This window comes from Galeopterus variegatus, unplaced genomic scaffold, assembly GCF_000696425.1.
Source record: "Galeopterus variegatus unplaced genomic scaffold, G_variegatus-3.0.2 Scaffold4402, whole genome shotgun sequence".
Classification (NCBI taxonomy): Eukaryota; Metazoa; Chordata; class Mammalia; order Dermoptera; family Cynocephalidae; genus Galeopterus; species Galeopterus variegatus.
In genome coordinates this window covers 128,941-148,276 of record NW_007730513.1, presented here as the reverse complement: position 1 = coordinate 148,276, position 19,336 = coordinate 128,941, and the positions used below count along the sequence as shown (strand labels likewise).

Genomic DNA, 19,336 nt, shown 5'->3' with positions numbered 1-19,336 from the left:
CTTCTTGTAGAATGTAGCCAGACAGGTGGATACACTGTGTTGACCCATTCCTGTCTCTGGATATCCCAAAATTTGTATGCCTTTATCTAGAAGGAAAGAAAGGGCTGAACACCTAGTGTTGAGCCTGTGTTTTATCATCAGCTTTAAAAAGGTTTGGCCATTATACCCTCCTTAACAGGAACTGGAAAAGAAAATAGTTGAGGTCCAATTTATTTCCTGAGTGTTATTTTTAACTATGTAAATTAGCTAGTTGGTTTTTACGGGAACTCCCTCCAACTCTTCAATTTCCAAGGTTTCCATTCCTGTTAAGTAAGGAAACCAGGTTGGCTGTATGGTTAGGTGATGGTGCAGCCAGACAATGCTGGATATGTAGCAAATGAATGGTCTACAGAAGACGTGGGCAGACTGATAAAGTGCAATGATGGGTCTGGGACATAGAGATGGGCAGGATGTCATTGTCAGCTCAGCTCATGTGCAGGTGACTGTCCCCGGACAGAATAAAAGTCAAGGGTCAGGAAACATGTGGACCCTGAGGAGCACAGAGAAAGTACTGAGTCTAAACCACTTTTCCTGGTTTTATTCAAGCCAAGCGGAAGGCAAAGGGCTGCGTCAACTAACTTTCCCTGAACTGGTGCATCAGCAGAATGGTCTGAGCCTCTGCTACTTATCTCCAAACCCCTAACGCAGAGTTCATGGCCATCTGCCTGCCCTGCTAACAGTTCTTCAGGCAGAAGAGAAGAAAAGCCACTTCAGCGTCTAGAACTCAGTCTTGCTAGAGGCTGGCAGCTGTCACAGGATGTCATCAGTGAATAGCAACATGTCTCCCACTTCTTAAAGCTTTGGCCTCTCACAATGTATGATCCTGAGCCATGTGTTTTAGTTTTGAAACTCAAGCTTCTGAGGCTTTGAACTATTGATTAGCACCAAAAAGTAAACATATTTGTCCATATATTGCTTAAGGAAAATTTGATTTTCTGTGAGGCAATGGCCAATGCCCTTAAATAAAAAAAAGTCGGTGAGTAATGACCATTCTTCATGCTAGTGTTGATTTCTATGGACCTTTTGTTAATAGTCTGCCTCACTTTGAGTCTCTAGGTCATCTCTTGGTAAAACAGAGGATCTGAAAAGCAAAAATGTAAATACTATATATATATATGGATATTAATTAAACTATTTTTAAAAATTATAAATGTAATTGAGGAGTCTTCAAAAAGTTCTTGGAAAGATTTATATTATCTTTTAATTCCATTTTTCCTGAACTTTTTGAAGTACCCTTGTATATATTAAAAAATCTCCACCAGCACAGAAAATAATAAAATATAAAATAAAAGTCAACTGCCAATCCCACAGATATTAGCATTGCTAATTTCTCATATTGCCTCTGGAATTGGTTTGTGCATGAGGCAATGCATGGGGTACAGATGTCCTTTTTTTGTTTTAGCCAAAATGGGATCATATGAGAGACATTACTGCTTGGCAGCTTGCTTTTTTCCATTAGCAATATATTTAACTCCTCCCTTTTTGTAGGTATGAAGGATGTTTTAATTTTTTAAACCGCTTAGTGATCTGATTTTTCAGTAAATATCCTTGTTACAGGCAACTTTGTAGACTTGTGCAGGTATCTTCAAATCATTTCATTTTGATGTTTGTTACCCAACTCTAGTAAAAGTTTTGAAAACTAGAAATGGAACCTGAGGCCAAAAATAAAGGGTATGCCATATCTCTAGATTTACCCTCTTTAGTCTCTATCATGAGCTGCCACAAATAATTAAAAGTTGACAATAGGAAAGGAAGAGAAGCAGAAAAGAAATATATTTAGGAAATATGCAAAAGGATTTTCTTGGATACTGTGGGATCCAGCTGTTAGGAGAGCTGTGACTTGGTTATTTTTATCCTGGTAAGCTTTTTTTTTTTTTCCTTTTTGTCTTTTTTACTGACCGGTAACGGGATCGCAACCCTCAGTGTCACGCCCGTACCGGGGACCGGCAACGGGATCGCAACCCTCGGTGTTGCACCCGCGCCGCGCTCAGCCAGTGAGCGGGAACCGGTCTCCACATGGGATCCGAACCCTCGGCGGGAGCGCTGCTGTGCTCCCAAGCGGCGCACTCTCCAGTGCGCCACTGGTAAGCTATTTAAAAGGAAATGATTTCATTTGTCATGAAATCAGTTGCGTTTTTGTTTTTCAAGTCTCATCACCACTGAGGTTTTCCCGTCATCCCTCGCTTACTGCTCCTTTAAAGGAATGCCTGTGATACTTTTTGCCTGTCCTGCAAAATTTCATACACTATGTGTCTAGATTTACATACTTATTTTCTAATATACCTGTTCTGACTTCCTAATCTTATAAATCTCTTCAGGGCAAGTTTTATACCTCACTTTATCCTTTGTAGCATGTCTGCAGCAATATGCTATGATGTGGATAATTTGTCACTTACTTTATGAGTTAATTTCTCTAGACTGTAAGGTCTAGAGAACTACCTTATTTTCTAACTTATGCCAACAGTTGAATAAGAAAAATATTTTTTTCCACAGCCCCTTCCTAAGGTAGACCAATGCTTGGCATTCCAATGGAGTTTCCCAATATGTGTTTCCAGGGTCTGGGTGGACTAAAACATGACATTTTGGTAGACAATGATCATGAACCTTTGTTTTGCTTCCTTTCACAGGTCGGGTGGCCTTAGCTGGCACATAAGTAGAAACAGATGTTGAGAAGAGCAAGGAGGTACGTGGTGCCAGTATCTCAGTTCTGGGAAAAGGAAACACTTCACAGAAAATAGGTGCCATCTGTAGGGGGTTGCAGTTTGCCAAGCGAAACCAGTTTGGCTAAAGATAGCTAAAAATAACTCCCTAGGGTATAAGGTAATGTTTGTTTATACATGAAATTGAATGAGGGTGTGTGTGCGTACGTGTCTGCATCTGTGTTTATACCTTGTGCACACTCCACTCCAATGAAGCCTTTTGACCTATTCATGAATCCAGTTGCTGGAAGAACAATTTTTATTTAATATTTGACCTGTTGAGAAAAACAGAACTATTAAATAAGTTTTTAACAGGCAAAGAAGAAAAAAAGTTTTTAATTTCCTTCTGTTTTCAACTACCTCACTGAGATTTGCTAAGCTATCCGAAAAGGATTTGGGGCTTTAAAGAACTACGCAACTCTACACAATGATTAAATATCACTTACATCTTCTTCCTAGCAGAATTTGATTATATTGGGGGGATTAATTATACTCAAGTCTATTAGATGTAATTTAATGCAAAAGTCATGACTCTTTGGACAAGTTAGTAAGCTACTTGTGTCTTAGTTTCCTCATATTTAAAGTGGGTGTAATAATTGTACATTCCTCACAGAGTTATTGAGAAGGGTAGATGTTCTAAGCTCGTCCCAGTACATAGCCCATAGCAGGTCATCTATTACTACTACTGTACTACTACTAAGACGACTGTCACCACTATCCCATCCGTTCATCTTTTCTCCTTTAATTCACAATGATCTCCAATGATTTAATTTAATCACCAAACTCCACTGAAATTTATAGAATATTTTCTAGATATGGGGATCCATAATTTTCCTTGATGTTGGAATTTAAGTTATGAGGCCTGATGTCATGAGAAGAGCACTATATTGGAAGTCCTGTGACTTAGATTTAGTCCTAGCCCTGTTACTTGCTAGTTTGGTGACCTTGGAAAAGTTGCCTCACTTTTCTGGGCCTTTCTTTCCTCAACTGTAAAATGGGGGTGGGTGGATGAATGAGATGATTTCTCAGGTCTCTTCTGTGGGAAACTAGGGAGTACTTGGAATATGTTATAGACCAAGGTATGGAAAAGATACTGTAATGTTTTATACTACGAGCCGAACTTAACTGTTCTTGTTTTACAGAAGTTAAACATAATCTATTACAAGTGAAGCAGCTTAGATCAGAATTGAACATAAATATTTTCTAAAATTACTAAGTAGGACTAAAGATAAGGTCATTAGACTATAAAATCCTCAACATCAGGGACAATGCGTTAATATGTATCCTTCTATCTTCAGAGGCTAGCAGAGGTCCAGGTACGTAGCAGGTTTGCAAAGTTTGCTGTAGTAAGTCAAACAGAATTGAGAGTCAATATAGCTTGTGAACTAAATAATATTCTATTTGGATTGAACCCAGGGTTTAAATTGTATGAAAGCTTGAAATTTCTGAAATCTGAGGCATTATATTAGAACAGAAGTTCCCTTGTGGTTGCTGGGCCAACATCATGACATCATGATTATCACCTGGGAACTCCTTAGAAATTGATATTCTTGGGCTCTAACCCAAATATACTAAATCAGAAACACTGAAGATAAAGTCCAACAATCTGTGTTTTTGTTTTTTAGAAGACTATTTTTTTTAGAGAAGTTTTAGGCTCACAGAAAAATTGGGTGGGAAGGACAGAGAGTTCCCATATACCCCCTGCCCCACACATGCCCAGCCTCTCCCACCACTATCGGCATCCCACACCAGAGAGGTGTATTTGTTACCATCAATGACATTACGTTAAAACATATTATCATCCAAAGTTCATAGTTTACATTGGGGTTTGTTTTGTATATTCTGTGGGTTTTGACAAATATATAGTGACATGTACCTACCGTTGTAGCATCATACAGAAGAGTTCCCCTACCCTAAACAATCTGTGTTTTTAGAAGCGCTCCAGGTGATTCTAGTGCACATTAAACTTTGACAACCATTGCATTACAGGACAGAAAATTTCAAAGCTAAGTTGAAGAAATAGCCAGGAAATTAAGACTGTCTTAAATCCTATATCTGAATTGAAAGTATAATTAATTTATTCTACCCACCTCTTAGAACACATTTGGATGCTAATGATCAATATAGTTCAAAAGATTTGTGAACTCTCATTGACTACCTCTGCTTCCCTCTTTGCTAAAATTTTGGGACACCTGCTTCTCCCAGCATTCTAACTGGAAAGTAGGATAGAGCTGTGGAAAGGATGCTGGTTTATTTTTAAAAGAAAATATTTCATTATTGAAAATTTCCAACATATGCAGAAGGGCAGAGAAAAGTACAATAAATCCCCATATACCCATTGCTAATCTTCTGTAATTATCAACTCCTGGTCTATCTTGTATCATCTATATTCACACTCATTCCTTCCTCCATCCCTAATGATTTGAAGCAAATTCAAGGTAATAATATTATTCCACCTGTAAATACGCATGGTTTAGAAAATAGAAGGGGACACTTCTCAACTAATTGTATTGTACTAATGGTACTAATTGTACCATTCCCAAGATAACAAAACCAGAGAAAGAAAAGGAAACTATAGACTGATATTCCTCATGAACATGAATTCAAAAATACTTAATAAAATACTAGCAGATCAAATCTAGCCACATTAAAAAAAGAGAACACATTATGTACAAGTGAGGTTTATCCTAGAAGAAAAAAAGAGAGCACATTATATACAAGTGGGGTTTATCCCAGAAATGCAAGATTGGTTCACAAATCAATCAATGCAATTTGACATAGCAGACTAAAAAAGAACAACTATATGATTATCTCAGTAGATTCAGGAAAAGCATTTGACAAAACTCAGCATCCATTCATAGTAACTTCCAATAAATTAAGAATAGAAGGAAAATTCTTCAACTTGATGAAAAGTGTCTCTGCTTTCTTTTCAAGCTTGGATAGAAGGCAAGAATGTCAATTCTCATAATTTTTATTCATTATGTTGGTGGTCCTAGCCTATGTGATAAACCAGCAAATAAATAAAAGGCATATAGATTGGAAAGGAAGAAATTAAACTGTTTTATTCACAGTAACATGATTATCTACATAGAAAATAACAAAAATCTACCAAAAAGTTACTAGAACTAATATACGAGTTTAGCAAGGGCACAAGTTGCAAGGACAATATGAAAAAATTAATTGTATTTCTACATAGTAGCAATGAACAATTGGAAATTAAAACTTAAAAAATAGTACTACTTACAATGGCATCAAAAAACTTGAAATATCTTGGGATAAATCTATCAAAATATGGTCAAGATTTGGATGCTGAAAGCTATAAAACACTAGTGAGAGAAATTATGGTCAACCCAAGATGGCCTCCAGTGATGTCTGCCTCCTGATATTAAAGCTCTGGTATTAACGTCCTCCCACACTGAGTAGGGCTGACCTGTGAACTAGTAGGATATTGTGGACATGACAGTATATGACTTCCAATTCGGTCATGAAAGACATTGTGTCTTCTACCTTGCCATCTTGATCATTTGTTCTAGGGAAGCCAACTTCTATGTCACGAGAATACTCTAGTAGGTCCTATGGATCTGAGTCCTTCTGCCTATAGCCATATGAGTGAGTCACACATACAAATGGATTCTTCAGCCCCAGTCAAGCCTTCACATGACTGCATTCCTGGCTGACATTTTGACTGCAAACTCATGAGAGACCTAGAACCAGAACAACCCAGTTAAACTGCTCCCACACTACTGTCCCACAGAAACTCTGAGATAATAAATTCTTATTGTTTGAAGCCACTAGGTTTTGGAGTCATTTGTTATGCAGTAATAGAAAACTAACACAAGTTTTGATACCTGGAAGTGAGATGTTGCCATAACGAATGTTTAAAAATGTGGGAGTGGTCTTCAAATGTTCAGAAGAGGCTGTTAGAACTTTGAGAAGCATGTTAATGAAAGCCTAAGGAAGCCTGAATAAATCATTAGCAAAAGCCTGATGGCATTTGAGAAGGCTGACAGTGGGACTTAAAGATAAGTGAGGAAAATATGATGGAACACTGGAGGCAGAAAGTTTAGCAGAAATCTCTAAGGTGTTGTCTCAGAGGATTATTCAGTCAAACAATAGGATTTATGAGAAACTTAAGGCCATTGTCCCCCAGCAGTTCCAGTACAAGCCCAAGGTATAGACACACATCTCAAAGGGATCATGAATGTGAATTTCAACTAATAGAGTGAATCTCAAGAAGAGTTGTAGGAGCTGACCGGTTAGCTCAGTCAGTTAGAGCACAGTGTCATAACATCTAGGTCAAGGGTTTATATCCCCACACTTGCCAGCTGCCAAAAAAACCCCAAAATGTTGTAGGAGAACTACAAAGTTATTAAGAGAATTATGTTGGCAGAAATATGACCAACTTAGAGTGATATCCAGGTGCTGTTAAAATTTTCTGTTTGTTTCACAACTTTTATTTCTTTCCATTTTAGGACACTGGTTTGTGAAGCCAGAAAGACGTAGATTTAAATTCTGACTCTTCCATTTATTAGCTGTCTTGCCTGCCAAAGATGCTTAGTTTCTGAGCCTCATAGGATCGTTGTGAGAAGAAAATGAGATAATGTATAAGAAAACATTTTGTACAGCAGGAGCTTAATACATTTAGCTTTTCATATGAACTATTATAATGTATGACTACTTCGAGGTCATTGTCGCGCTTGGGCACTACCATGAAACACATGAGGAAGCAGGGAGTAAGTACTGCAGGAGAACCACTCTGTGGTCTCTGAGCAGAGCAAAGGCAGGCATTTCTGTTCTCATTTTCTTACCCACCTGGGCAAATGAGATGTTAGTGAAGATGCCTATAAATTAGAGTAATATGGCCTTTAGTGACTTTGGAAAGATTCAAAATTTATTATTATAAGTTTATTATTATTTAAATTGTTTTTAAATTATAAATTATTGATGAAAATATTCAAAAATATGAGTGTAGAGTAATAAATGAACTCCCTTCAATCTGTCCATCCCCCACCCTGGTCCCCAGGGGTAATTATTTTTAAGATTTATGTGTGCCCTTCAAGACTTTTCTTCTATGCATATATATATAAAAAGTCTCATGTGATTCTCGAAGAAAATTCTTCATCTATATTTTTCTCACTGAGGGACAATCATTGTTAAATTCTGATGGGTATGTTTTTAGTGTGTATTCAGTACACAAGCACACACATACAGACATTTTCAAACTTTCGAAACACAAACTCATAAAGAATTTTAAGGATGGTTATAGTCTGGGGTCCTCATTTTAGATCCTGAAGAATTCTTTTAACTGGATGTAAGAGCTATCTCTGCATATTATTTCAATTTGTTGGAATTTGGCTTTTGACTAGGAGCTAGGAAGGGTGAAAGACGACATCACACACTCCATTGTGTTCAGCAGTGTTTCTTGATCAGGGAAACTGATTCAGAGGATTTATCTTTCTTAAAATTCAATTTTGGTGTTTTACTCCCACCCAACCTCCCCAAACAGTTCTCCTTTCACTCACAATAGCATTTAACAAAAAGCATAACTCAGGAAAAAATAAGAGTGTTTCCTCAGTGAGTATAAAAAGCTTATCTTCCTTTTGAAGCTAAAACCTGGAAAGCTGTAATTCTTTCTATCAAAATGAAAGGTTGTTACGACTATTGACTTCAGACTCTTAATTCCTTGACATTTTTTAGTGGCAGACAGGAACAATTTCATACTGTCAAATATTGAATAGTAATTTGAAATACTAAGGATGCTTTTAGGCCTTGTTATAGGTGCTCTTACTTGTGGAAGACTCACCCTGAATCATGACAAACACATTAAAATTCATTTATAGCTCACATTAAATAGATTTTTTTGGGGGGTGAAAAATATTTAAAAGTATTCTTAATAATTTTGAGTTTGTTAAAAATAGGTTATTTTGTTCTTATGAGTAACACTTTTTGAATTTCTCACATATTTTTGGTCCTCTTTAGAAAGCTCACTGTGACTCTAGTACCCAGTGGATAAAATAGTCATGGAGCTATAATGTTTTCATTTCTAAGTTTTGGAAGGATCTTTTCTGTTCTCATAAACAAGAGTTTAATATAATGACTCTTTACTCTGGCTGCACAGCAGACACATTAGAAAACAAACAAAAAAACTATTTATCATGTTTTCTTTCAGGAACTCTCATTTAATTGATGTAGGAAAGTACCAGGTAGCAGTATTTTTTCAAAGCTCCCCAGACCCCAGTGATTCTAACATGTAGCCAGGATCGAGAACCACTGATTTAACATTAATAAATAAGTTCTGTAATAAATCTCAAATAAATAAATAAAAACAATAAATTTAAAAATAGAAACAAAATAAAAAATATTAAATATCTATTAAATTCTGTAGTTTATGAACAGAAACAGTATATCTAGTACACAGGTAATACTTTTAAAAACTCTAAAATTCTGGTATTATAAGGGGAAAGGGAGGTTAGCAAGAAATTGTTAAAGGGCCAGAAAAAATGATCATACTGTGTAATGTCAAATATACTAAGTATCCTGATTTGAGCATCACATATTGCACTTGGGTATTGATATTCAAAGCTATACCCCATAGACATGTACAATCAATTATGTTTCCATAAAAAACAATTCTGGTATTTGCATAGATATGTCATAATTACCTTGCTATTAAAAAGTAAGATAATATTTTGTGAATGGAGAGTGCTCAGTAATCTGCCACCTGTACTCAAGGGGCAGGCCTCTGGCACTGCAGCAGGTGGCTGGGTACAGAGTGTTGGGTGAAACCTCATGGTACAACACTGTTGCCGTCACATGCTAGAAGTTCCGTATTGTCAAGTGTGGTTGCGAAAAATCTTTTCAATACTTCAAGATGCAAGTAGTTAAGATCTGTCTTTAGTGGCTAAGGGCTTGCTGACTGAGGACAAGAGACTGGGTTGTATAATCCCTTTAGGGTCGCCACAGTTTTATGAGTTCCATCTCAGAGGACAGACAACATCAAAGTCAATTGGGCTATTGGCCCATAAACGTTATTGTCAGGAGCAACTGCAGAGATGACCCAACATTTATCCTGATGGTCTTATTCTTTTCTGGTTATGAGCTGAAAGACATTCAACATTTGATATTAGAAATCATGTCAGGAAGAAGAGTATCGAGGCTGGGAGGATAGATTTGGGTGAAGATACGAGACTGAGTGATTCTCAAATATACTATTCTAGAAGTCTAGTTAAGTGATGGTCAGAACTTGGATAGTAAATTTAATGTACAAACAAACAAGAAAGGACAGATATGTTAGAAAAGAAGAATTGGCAAGAATGAGCATTATTCTCAAGGGAGAGCTGAAAGACAAAAAGTAGCTTTTTAGTGAATATTTTACCAGGAGGAGTATTTTATTGATAAAACCAATAAATATGAACCAGCGTAACAGTCTGTTTCAGAGTGCAGACTTTGGATTCACACTGCTTTGGCTCAAATCCTGGCTCCACCATGTACAAGCTACATGGCAGTGGGACAGTTACTTAACCCCTCTGAGCCTTAGTTTCTGCATCTATGAAATAAGTAGATTGGTGGTGAGGATTAAGGGAGCCAACACATGTAAAAAACTTATAACAGGGCCTGACACATGTTAATTCAATACATGCTAGTTGTTGTTATGATGATACTGTTGTATGGAGGAAAAACTATTTCAGAGGAAGAATGAAAAATTTGTCTTCAGTTATTTGGAAGTTTAGAGAAAACAATTACAAAGCTACCCTAAACCTGTTCTCCATCTTACAATATAATGACGGAGAGAGACACAAATGCTGAAGTAAATCTAAGGCAGGATATCACGTGTGTTACAACAGATAGTGGATAATGAGTTCTTGGAGTATGGAGAATATAGTTGTCATTGATTAGTTGTCTTCTGAAAATCCATTCCCTCTTACTTTCTACAAAAATCTTTAGATTTTTCTTTGTGGACTAGTCCCCTTCTCATTTTAATTCTGTGGTTTTGGTGTTATTGACCCCACTCTTAATTGCAAAAGTGGACCCTGATTGATATAAACCTATCCTATCCTTCTTGCCCCCGGTAACTGGTCTAGGGATGAATCAATGAGATGTAAGATAATTGCTGAGGGCAGAATCTTCCTCTTTATTTTTCAAGAGCTGATGGCAAAGATATTTTCTCCTTTTGTGGACAGTGCAGAGTGAGGATGTATAGCCATTTGATTTCTACTATGAAGAGAGCCTGAGGGCAGAACTGAGAAAATCACAGAGAAAGATAGCAGAATAATGCAGTGAGACTCTGGACAAAACTGTCTGAAGCCAGCCCATAACTTACAGCAGCATGATCCTACTCATTCAAGTCAGCTTGAGTTGGTTTTCCTGTTGCTGACAACCTGAGAAATCCTGACTGTTGCAGGCAGGGAGAGAGTAAGTCAGATGTGGGGAGGGGAAGGAGTAGAGATTGCAGAGACTCCTTGGGGACCTGACTTTGAAGGGAGGCTAGCCTCATATAGACAGATATTGGAATAAATATCTAGACAAAGAGAACACATTGAGCAAGGGACAAGAGACTATAAAGCATTTTTCTGAAAGTGGCCAGTGAACTCCATATGGTTGGCTATAAAGTATGTATAAGGTATACTGAAAGGTAAATTGGATAAACAGGAAGCAGGAAAAGAATGAAATCTTTAAACACCAGGCTTAGGACTTGGAGATTTATGCTGTGTACAATGGCCAACTGTCAAAGGTGAAAGACAGATGAACCTTGTGTTTTAGGAAGACAACTTTGGCAGCAGAGTGATGGATGGATTGGAATATTGCAGGAAAAGGGTAAAATGGTCATAAGTTAGAAAGTCTGATGACTGACAATAGGAGATGAATATGAGAGATGTAAAGAATGTAGACAAGATTGGAGTTGGGTGGAAAAGAAAGGGCAGGGGAATAACCTGACCCCACGGTATGGAATATAAGCGTCTAGAAGGACTGAGCTTGAGAAGGCTGCAGGAGGCATTATAGGGGTGAAGAGACAAAGAGTTCTGTTTTGGGTACTTTGAATTTAAGAGTTTAGTGGGACATACACATGGAGATAGCCAGGAAGGATTAGAGATTAGAGTCTGGAACCAGGGTAGAAAATCAGAGCTGGAGAGCACAATTTTTGTTTTTTTTCTTTCTGATCGGTAAGGGGATTGCAACCCTTGGCACGGTGTTACCCACACCATGCTCAGCCAGTGAGTGCACCAGCCCTCCTTATATAGGATCCAAACCCGCGGCCTCGGCGCTCCCAGTGCCTCACTCTCCCCAGTGAGCCACGGGGACGGCCCTGGAGAGCACAATTTTATAAATTATCCCTGTAATGACGATAGTTGAAGGCACGAGGGGGGATGAGATGCCTGATAAAGTCATGGAAGAGCACAAGAAATGGTGACCAAGAATGGATTTGGAGAATCCCTGTGGTTAGGGTTGAGCAAAGGAGCCTAAGACAGTGAAGGGCAGATAGGAGTGGACAGTGTTTTGAGCGTCAAGCAAAGACAGAGCTTCAGGAAGGAAGTGGACAGTGGGATGGGTGCTGTGGAGGTGCTGGGCAGTCAAGACTGAGAAGAAGCTATTGTATTTGAGGAGAGAAGGTGCAGGATAACCTCTTCTTTTTCAAGAACTTTTTTCATGAAGAAAAGGAGAAAGTAATAGACAACTAAGTAGCTTTAGAGAGAAGCAGGGTCAAGTTTTCTTACAACAAGGAAATTTAAGTGTTTTTGGACACATCCGAAGACCATTTTAATGTCTAATATTTTTGATGTGGTACTTTGTGACTAGACTCATTTTCTCCACATCTGGAACTTCTGTTTACCTTATGTGGTCAGATGCATGAAATCATTTCTGTGCAGTCTTTCATTTGCCTATCACCCAGCCTGACCAATTTTTGGATGATTGTCAATTAGATCTAATTGTTGTGTTTTTTCATTTTATTTTAAAACTTCTCTCCATGTGAGGTGATTCTTGTTGAGTCGTTTTGTTTGGTTTTATTATGTGCACCAATGCACCAAAGCAGTGATATGTTAGAAATGAATGTCAGAAACACTGCTCAAAGAGAGAATTTTTATTTGTGCCTCAAGGGACTATTCACCAATGTTTTGGAAACTCTGGAGACTAAATTTATATACAAAGAACATAAAACTTTTCTGCTGTCATTGACTAGCTCTCATTGCTGGTGAGGCAACATTACTGGGAAACATTATCTTTATTCTGTAAAAATATGAACAGTGTTGCAAACTAATACAACTAACTGGAAGTGCATATATCCTTCTTGTAAGAGACTGGTGATTTGTAACACTTCTCTACGAAACAACTTTTCTTTTTTTTTTTTACATTATTCAGTTCTTTGAGAACTTAATAAACTTCAAGAGGGAAGATGGGATTAACTCACTAGAAAATGAGTATAGTCTGCTAATGACATAAATGTAAAATTCAAACCACACATTTCTTGTACTGTATAATACATTCAAATCCTATAAATGCTCTATTTCTTTTTCTTCATTACTCAAAATCAAAAATAAAACCTCAAATCTCTACTGCTTAATAAATTACACACTAACTCCTTCACTCTGTGTCTATTTTGACATCGAATACTGCTATTTATTCCAACAAGTTGCTCACTGTAAAGACAATTGTGATGTCTACCCAAGAGACATGTGATTCTGGACCCCTGGCCCCAAATAATGATAAGGTAAAGGAGAAACAAAGAGCAGCAGAAATGGAAATGATTTGGATGTCACTATTATATTGAGAGGTGAGTAGGTAAAGGAACTGTGTTAGGCACTGGAAATACAAAATGAATTTGACATAATTCCTGCTTTTGGGGGAGAAACATTTGCATGAACCTATGACTATATTATCATATATTGTATAAGTGCTGTATGTATATAAGAAATAAAAAAGCAATTTCCTAGTTTTGTGAATAACAAAGTAGTCCATATTAATTTGTCTAGGATGAAGCATAAATTTAGTATAACTCTGGATATATTTATTAAATGTATGACCGTTATTTAAATGTGAATTTAAGAATGATTCATGGAAAAATTGAATTAAAAGATAATATGAATATTTCCATGAACTTTTTGAAGACCCTTGTATTTTACATAACTCCACAGTATCTTTATAATAACTCTATCAAATTAGACATATCATAATGTCTAAGTATACAAAGTAGATTTTATTAAACAAACATCATCACCATGTCCTTAACCATTTTTATCACATTTTAACACCCATCCCTCTAAACTTAACTACCTGCTTAAGATTCAACTTCTACCTATTTCTTCCAGGAAGGTCTCAATTGAAGAAGACAGCTAAATAAAAAACAAAACCTGTCATTTGGGAAGGACTTTTGAGTTGGGTATTGAAGGATGTTCAGGAGGACAAAGGACAAAAAATTCCGTGGCAGAAAAGAAATGCCCAAAATGTGCAATTGCACATTTCTCTATTTGTAGGGAAGTAACTGCTTTTCTTTGGAGGAGATCAAGGGCTTGAGGGTTGGGTAGAAGGGGAAGGTCTACTGTGGCTGGGATTCCTGGGGTGGGCAGGGGGAGATCTAATCACCTGCCTTTCGTTCTTCCGTGGTCAGCCATCTCAGAGTGCCTCTCTGAAGTCACTCTTGCCCTTCCATCCACCTAGGAAAATGGAAGTGACCATCACGGAGAAGCGGAGGAAGCCAGTTGCATCAACTTGCTCAGCCTTGTGCCTTGAACAAGCTCAGTCCTCAGCAAGAAACTGTCTGTGTAGAGAGGGGTCTGTCTGGGATGCTTAATACCTGTCTGCTTTTAAATCCTGATTCCATCCCTTACAGTTATGGGATATTGAAAAAGTTGCTTAAACCTTCTCAACCTCATTCCCCTCCTCTCCACATATGGGAACAATTAAAGTATCTTCTCTATTGAGTTTTTGTGAGCATTAAATAAGATAATCCAAGGAAAACACCTGGCACATAATGAGTGCTCCAAAAATCTACCCTTTTTTTGTATTGTAATTTTAAAAAGCAAGGAGTGTCTTGATGTTTATCATATTGCTAATTACTGGTGGAAAAACCTACATTAATTGTTTGCAAACAGATATAACAACTTTTTTTTTGCAAGACTTTTAAAAAGATAAAGGAACATTTACTTAAATTACGAATAAACAATTTTTTTCTTTGTCCTTTTCTTCTTTCTAAGGAATACTAATGGTGCTTGCTGTCCTTATAGGGTGGCGTGAGGAAAGAAGTGGGACATTCACAACAGTGCCCACCCAAGTGATGTGCTCAACAATTGTTGACTACTTTTGTTATTTTCTAGCATCCTTCTCTGATGCTGCATGGATTTTCAGTTGATTATTTAAATTCCTTGCATCCTTCACACACTTTTAAATTGTTATATTTATCCTTATGTGATATTTTCCAAGAAACTATACGGGAAAGTTTGGGGAGGGAACAGAGGTATAAATATTCATAGTAACTGAGATTTTTCCTTTGTGGGTAGCAAGTAATCAAGTTCTGTTTAATCTCTTTCACAAAAAAGATGGGGAGTTTGTTTTATGTTTGTTAGAATGTAAGACTTTATGGATAAAGTTTAACAGTGATGGAAAATTCAAGGTAGGCCAGGCTTTGTGTGTAACATAGTCTCCTTTTCCTTAAGAATAAAAATATACTTTAGGTTTAAATTAAAAATATAAATCACACAGGGAGTAAAATAAACTTGGGTGTGTACACAAAGCAGATGATAAGAAAGGGTACACTCATAATTTCCCAAGGCACAATAATTATGAGAGTGGATGGGCTATGAAACTAAGTCAACATCTGTCAAAAAGGTCATAAGCTCTGGTGAGTTAGAAAATAAACAAACATAGGAAACAAATGAAGTAAACATGAGAAAGTGTCATGCAAACATGTAATCAATAAATGGCAACATTTGAAATATAAAAGACACTAGATCGGAGAGTTGATTTTGATTTATATTTTTTTATTTGTGAAATTAGTACTTTCTTGTTTTGAAAGAATACTATGGAAATATATGAAGTAAAAGGTGCACCTTCCTTAATACACCTGCCTCTCTGCCTCAACAGTTTCTGAGAGGTAGGCATTTGTTTGCTGTATTACTCTTGTAGATACTTTCTGCAAAATTTTCCATTGTGCATCTATATTCTATGTATCTCTTCTCTATCTGTATACCTATTTCCATATCTACATTTATATATCAAAGAAACATAGGAAATACTTTTGAACAGTTGATATTCTTAATGTTGAAAACAATTTCAGATAAGGAAAGTGTGTGTGGAAGACATCAGCCAGCTAATTAAAAGCTTTGGTAACAAGTACTTCTAGGAAAGAAATTAAAATTTAGTGAGAAAATCTTTATTACTACCATCACTATGGATTTAAAGTATTTTGCAGATTATACAGCACTCTCATGAAATCATATCATTTTGTACCTTGAGGTAGGCTAGGTAAGAATTATTATTCTCATTTACAAATGAGGAAACTGATGCCTGAAATGATTAAAAGATATGCTCAAGTTCACTCCAAATCCATGTTATCAACATTATCAAGACACTGACAGTGGAAAAGTCAGCGGTGTAATACTGGACTGGGCATAAATTTGATTATAGTTACTTAAAACATAAATTTTTCATCATGGAAAATTTCAAACACATAAAAGTTGAGAGAATAGTCAAATGAACCCTTATGAACCCATCGTCCAACTTCCACAATTATTAATCATTTGCCAATCTTCAAATTTACTTAGTAAGATATGAAGTCCAAAATACTGATGGTAATGTAACCAAATTTGGTGATCATGGAGTGTAATTTATGCAGTGTGCTTTGGACATGAACAATGTATATTCTGTGTGCACAAGCCCAAAGGAGTAGCTGGAGACACAGAGTACTCTGTGATTAAATTAAATTTGTCCTGGGTGAAGCTGTTGTGATGACTGCTCTTTTATGCTCATATTGCTGTTATTTTCATCATTGTAACTCCAGTTCCCAGTACGATGCCTAGCACGTAGTAGATGTTCAAAAACTGTTGATGAATGAAGGAGCCTTATTTGCAGTTTAGATCTTCGCAGCACAAAGGATCCCAGAGCCCAGGCATTGTAGTATAACTAAACTTTGCAGGATGTTTTTCAATGTGTATCCAGTGCTTACTATGTCTAGGATCCTGCACTTACCTAGCGGCTGAGTCCTATTCCAAGTGCCCTAAATGATCACAGTAATTCACTTAATTCTTGCGAAAACCCTGTGAAGAAGGTACTATTATAATCTTTTGTGTGTTTCATAGATAAGTAACCAGTAAGTTGATCAAGATCACATGGATAGTAAGTATCTACATGGATGGTAGATCTTGGAGTCAAATCCAGACAGCGGCCCCAGAGTCTGTGCACTTAGCCACCACCCTGCTGCTTCTGGAGGAAATGTGTCTGAATACCATCTGTGGGACACTGAACACATGTGGGGCACTTTGCTAGATGGTGGCCTTACCTGTACCACTGGATTAACTCACAAAAATCACTCCTTTGCTATGCCAGGTAATGGGAGGACATTGCATATAGAACAGACTTTTTTTTTTTTTTTTAACAGACTTTGCTGTTTTTCATGAACACAAGGCACTTCTAAGTGTTGTGTGGGAGGGAATGTGGTAGACTGATTTCATTGAGATCCTGCCAAATTCTGGTCCTCCAGCCCTCAAAGACGCATCATTTCCTCCAAGACTTCTAAAGGGGGCTATTACCATGGGCCTGCAGGTTCTGGTTTGCATTTGGAGGAGACACTATCTTCTTAAATGAGACATGCAAGAGGAAGTGTCATGAATTGTAAATAAGGCTGAGAGAGAATTGTTTGGAGATGGGCATGGAGAAAAATTGCCTTCTCCAAACCAGGTTCCATCTCCCTCCCCTTTATTTGACTCTGCCACAGCCCATCCTGTTTGGTCTTTTTTTTTTTTTTTTTGGTAAGTTTACTAGCAGGAAAAGAGGAAATTCTTTAAAAATCCCCCCCCCCCCCCTTTTTTTGCCTCTCCCCCACCCCACCCTTTTTGTTTTTTTTTTTTTTTGGAAATTTTACTAGCAGGAAGAGAGGAATTTCTTTAAAAAACCCCCCCCCCCCCATAAATAGCTCCTGGATAAATATTAGTACATCTATACAGTGGAACACCATGTCAACATTAAAAAGAACGAGATGGAGCTTTAAGGGTTGATGTAGAATGATCTCCAAGGTATATTCTAAAGGGAAAAAAGCCCCAAACCAAGGCTCAAAATAGCATTTATACCAAGGTACCATGTGTGGGAAGAAGAGTGTGATATACCTATACCTATACGTGCACAGAATTTGCTTGCAAAAAAGGAAACATGAAGTTTGCCTCTGCCAAGGCAAGGTCTTTTCACACTAAACCTTTTTGTATTTTTCCAAAACATTTTAACCATATATATTTATTATATTTCAGACAGCGTTAAAATATTTTGTCAACCTGAAAAAGTAGAAGAGTAAATACAGTAAATATTTAAAAATGGGGGAGGAAAAGCAGCACTTCACATTTATTGTGTACAATTAATCTAGTTTGGATTAGATGTAGAAATAATAATTCTGTCTCTTTATCTTGCTGAAGGATGGTCATGAAGTATTAAAAAGCACCTGGGAGGTAAGAGACAGAGGGATTTGGAAGATCCCTATTTAATGAAGTTAGGGGACATTTGATGTCACTTCCCAGGTGTGGGGAGAAACGGAGAGAAAACAAGAAGGAACAAACGTGGTCAGGAGAGAATCGGAGTTCCTCTCCAGAACACGGGGAGACACTTGTGGGGTTTGGTCACTGGGTGTCCTGGACGCTCCGGGTCTGGGAGCTTTCGCTTCATTGCTCCTCCAGTGAAGCCCTCCAGCGGCTGACCTGGCCAAAGTCACGGGGAACACGGTGGACGGAAACTCTCAATGACAGCCTCACTTGGGGATGAGGGATGAGGGACGGGTGACCCTCGTGTCGCGGGTACGTTCGAGCTCTAGGTATCGGCAACTCCCTCCGCGGAGCTCCGCTGTAGGTGTTTGGCCAGAACCAGGCAGGAACCTCAAACTGAAATGCCTTCTGGGGCTAAGCAGGTAACTTCAAAATATCTGAAAGCCCCAGGTAGAATGGAAACACTCGTAGCGGGAACATCGGCGACGAGTTTATTTTCTGAATAAAGGCATTCAGATTCGGACTTTTAAACTACAGTTGTGCTAGCCAAACAAAACACTCTAAAACAAACACTTTAATACAAACCAAGCGACTGTCTGGCGCGACCGCCAGTTTGCCATAGTGTCTGCTCAGTATTTGCGTCGCCCTGGTTGCTCCAACCTGCTGCTGATCCTCAGCCACTCCAAGGCGCGCGGCCGCGGAGAGGATCCTCCCCTTGGTCGCGTCTCTTGAGGGCACCGTGTCCCTCGCTGTGCCCCTGGTGATGCTCCCCGGGCTACAATTCCATACCGCCAGAAGCGGAGTGGCTGCGCCAGGGACGTTCTCTCCGGACGACTTTGGTCGCGGAGCTCTCCGGGGCAGGTGGGGAGCGCGGATCCCGGCGCGGCACGGGCGAGGGGCGGGGCCGGCCGCAGAGGGGAGCCA

General features: G+C 38.1%; 1 protein-coding gene across 1 annotated transcript in view; it reads left to right on the top strand.

Annotated features, from left to right (window-relative positions):
- The first annotated feature begins 18,688 nt into the window (after positions 1 to 18,688).
- The window catches only part of KDR (kinase insert domain receptor (a type III receptor tyrosine kinase)), a 42,646-nt gene continuing 41,998 nt past the window's right edge, over positions 18,689 to 19,336 (top strand). Inside the window, exon 1 of the mRNA XM_008587487.1 lies at positions 18,689 to 18,834. Within this exon, the coding sequence (XP_008585709.1) occupies positions 18,689 to 18,834 (146 nt within the window). The remainder of the gene's footprint in view (positions 18,835 to 19,336) is intronic.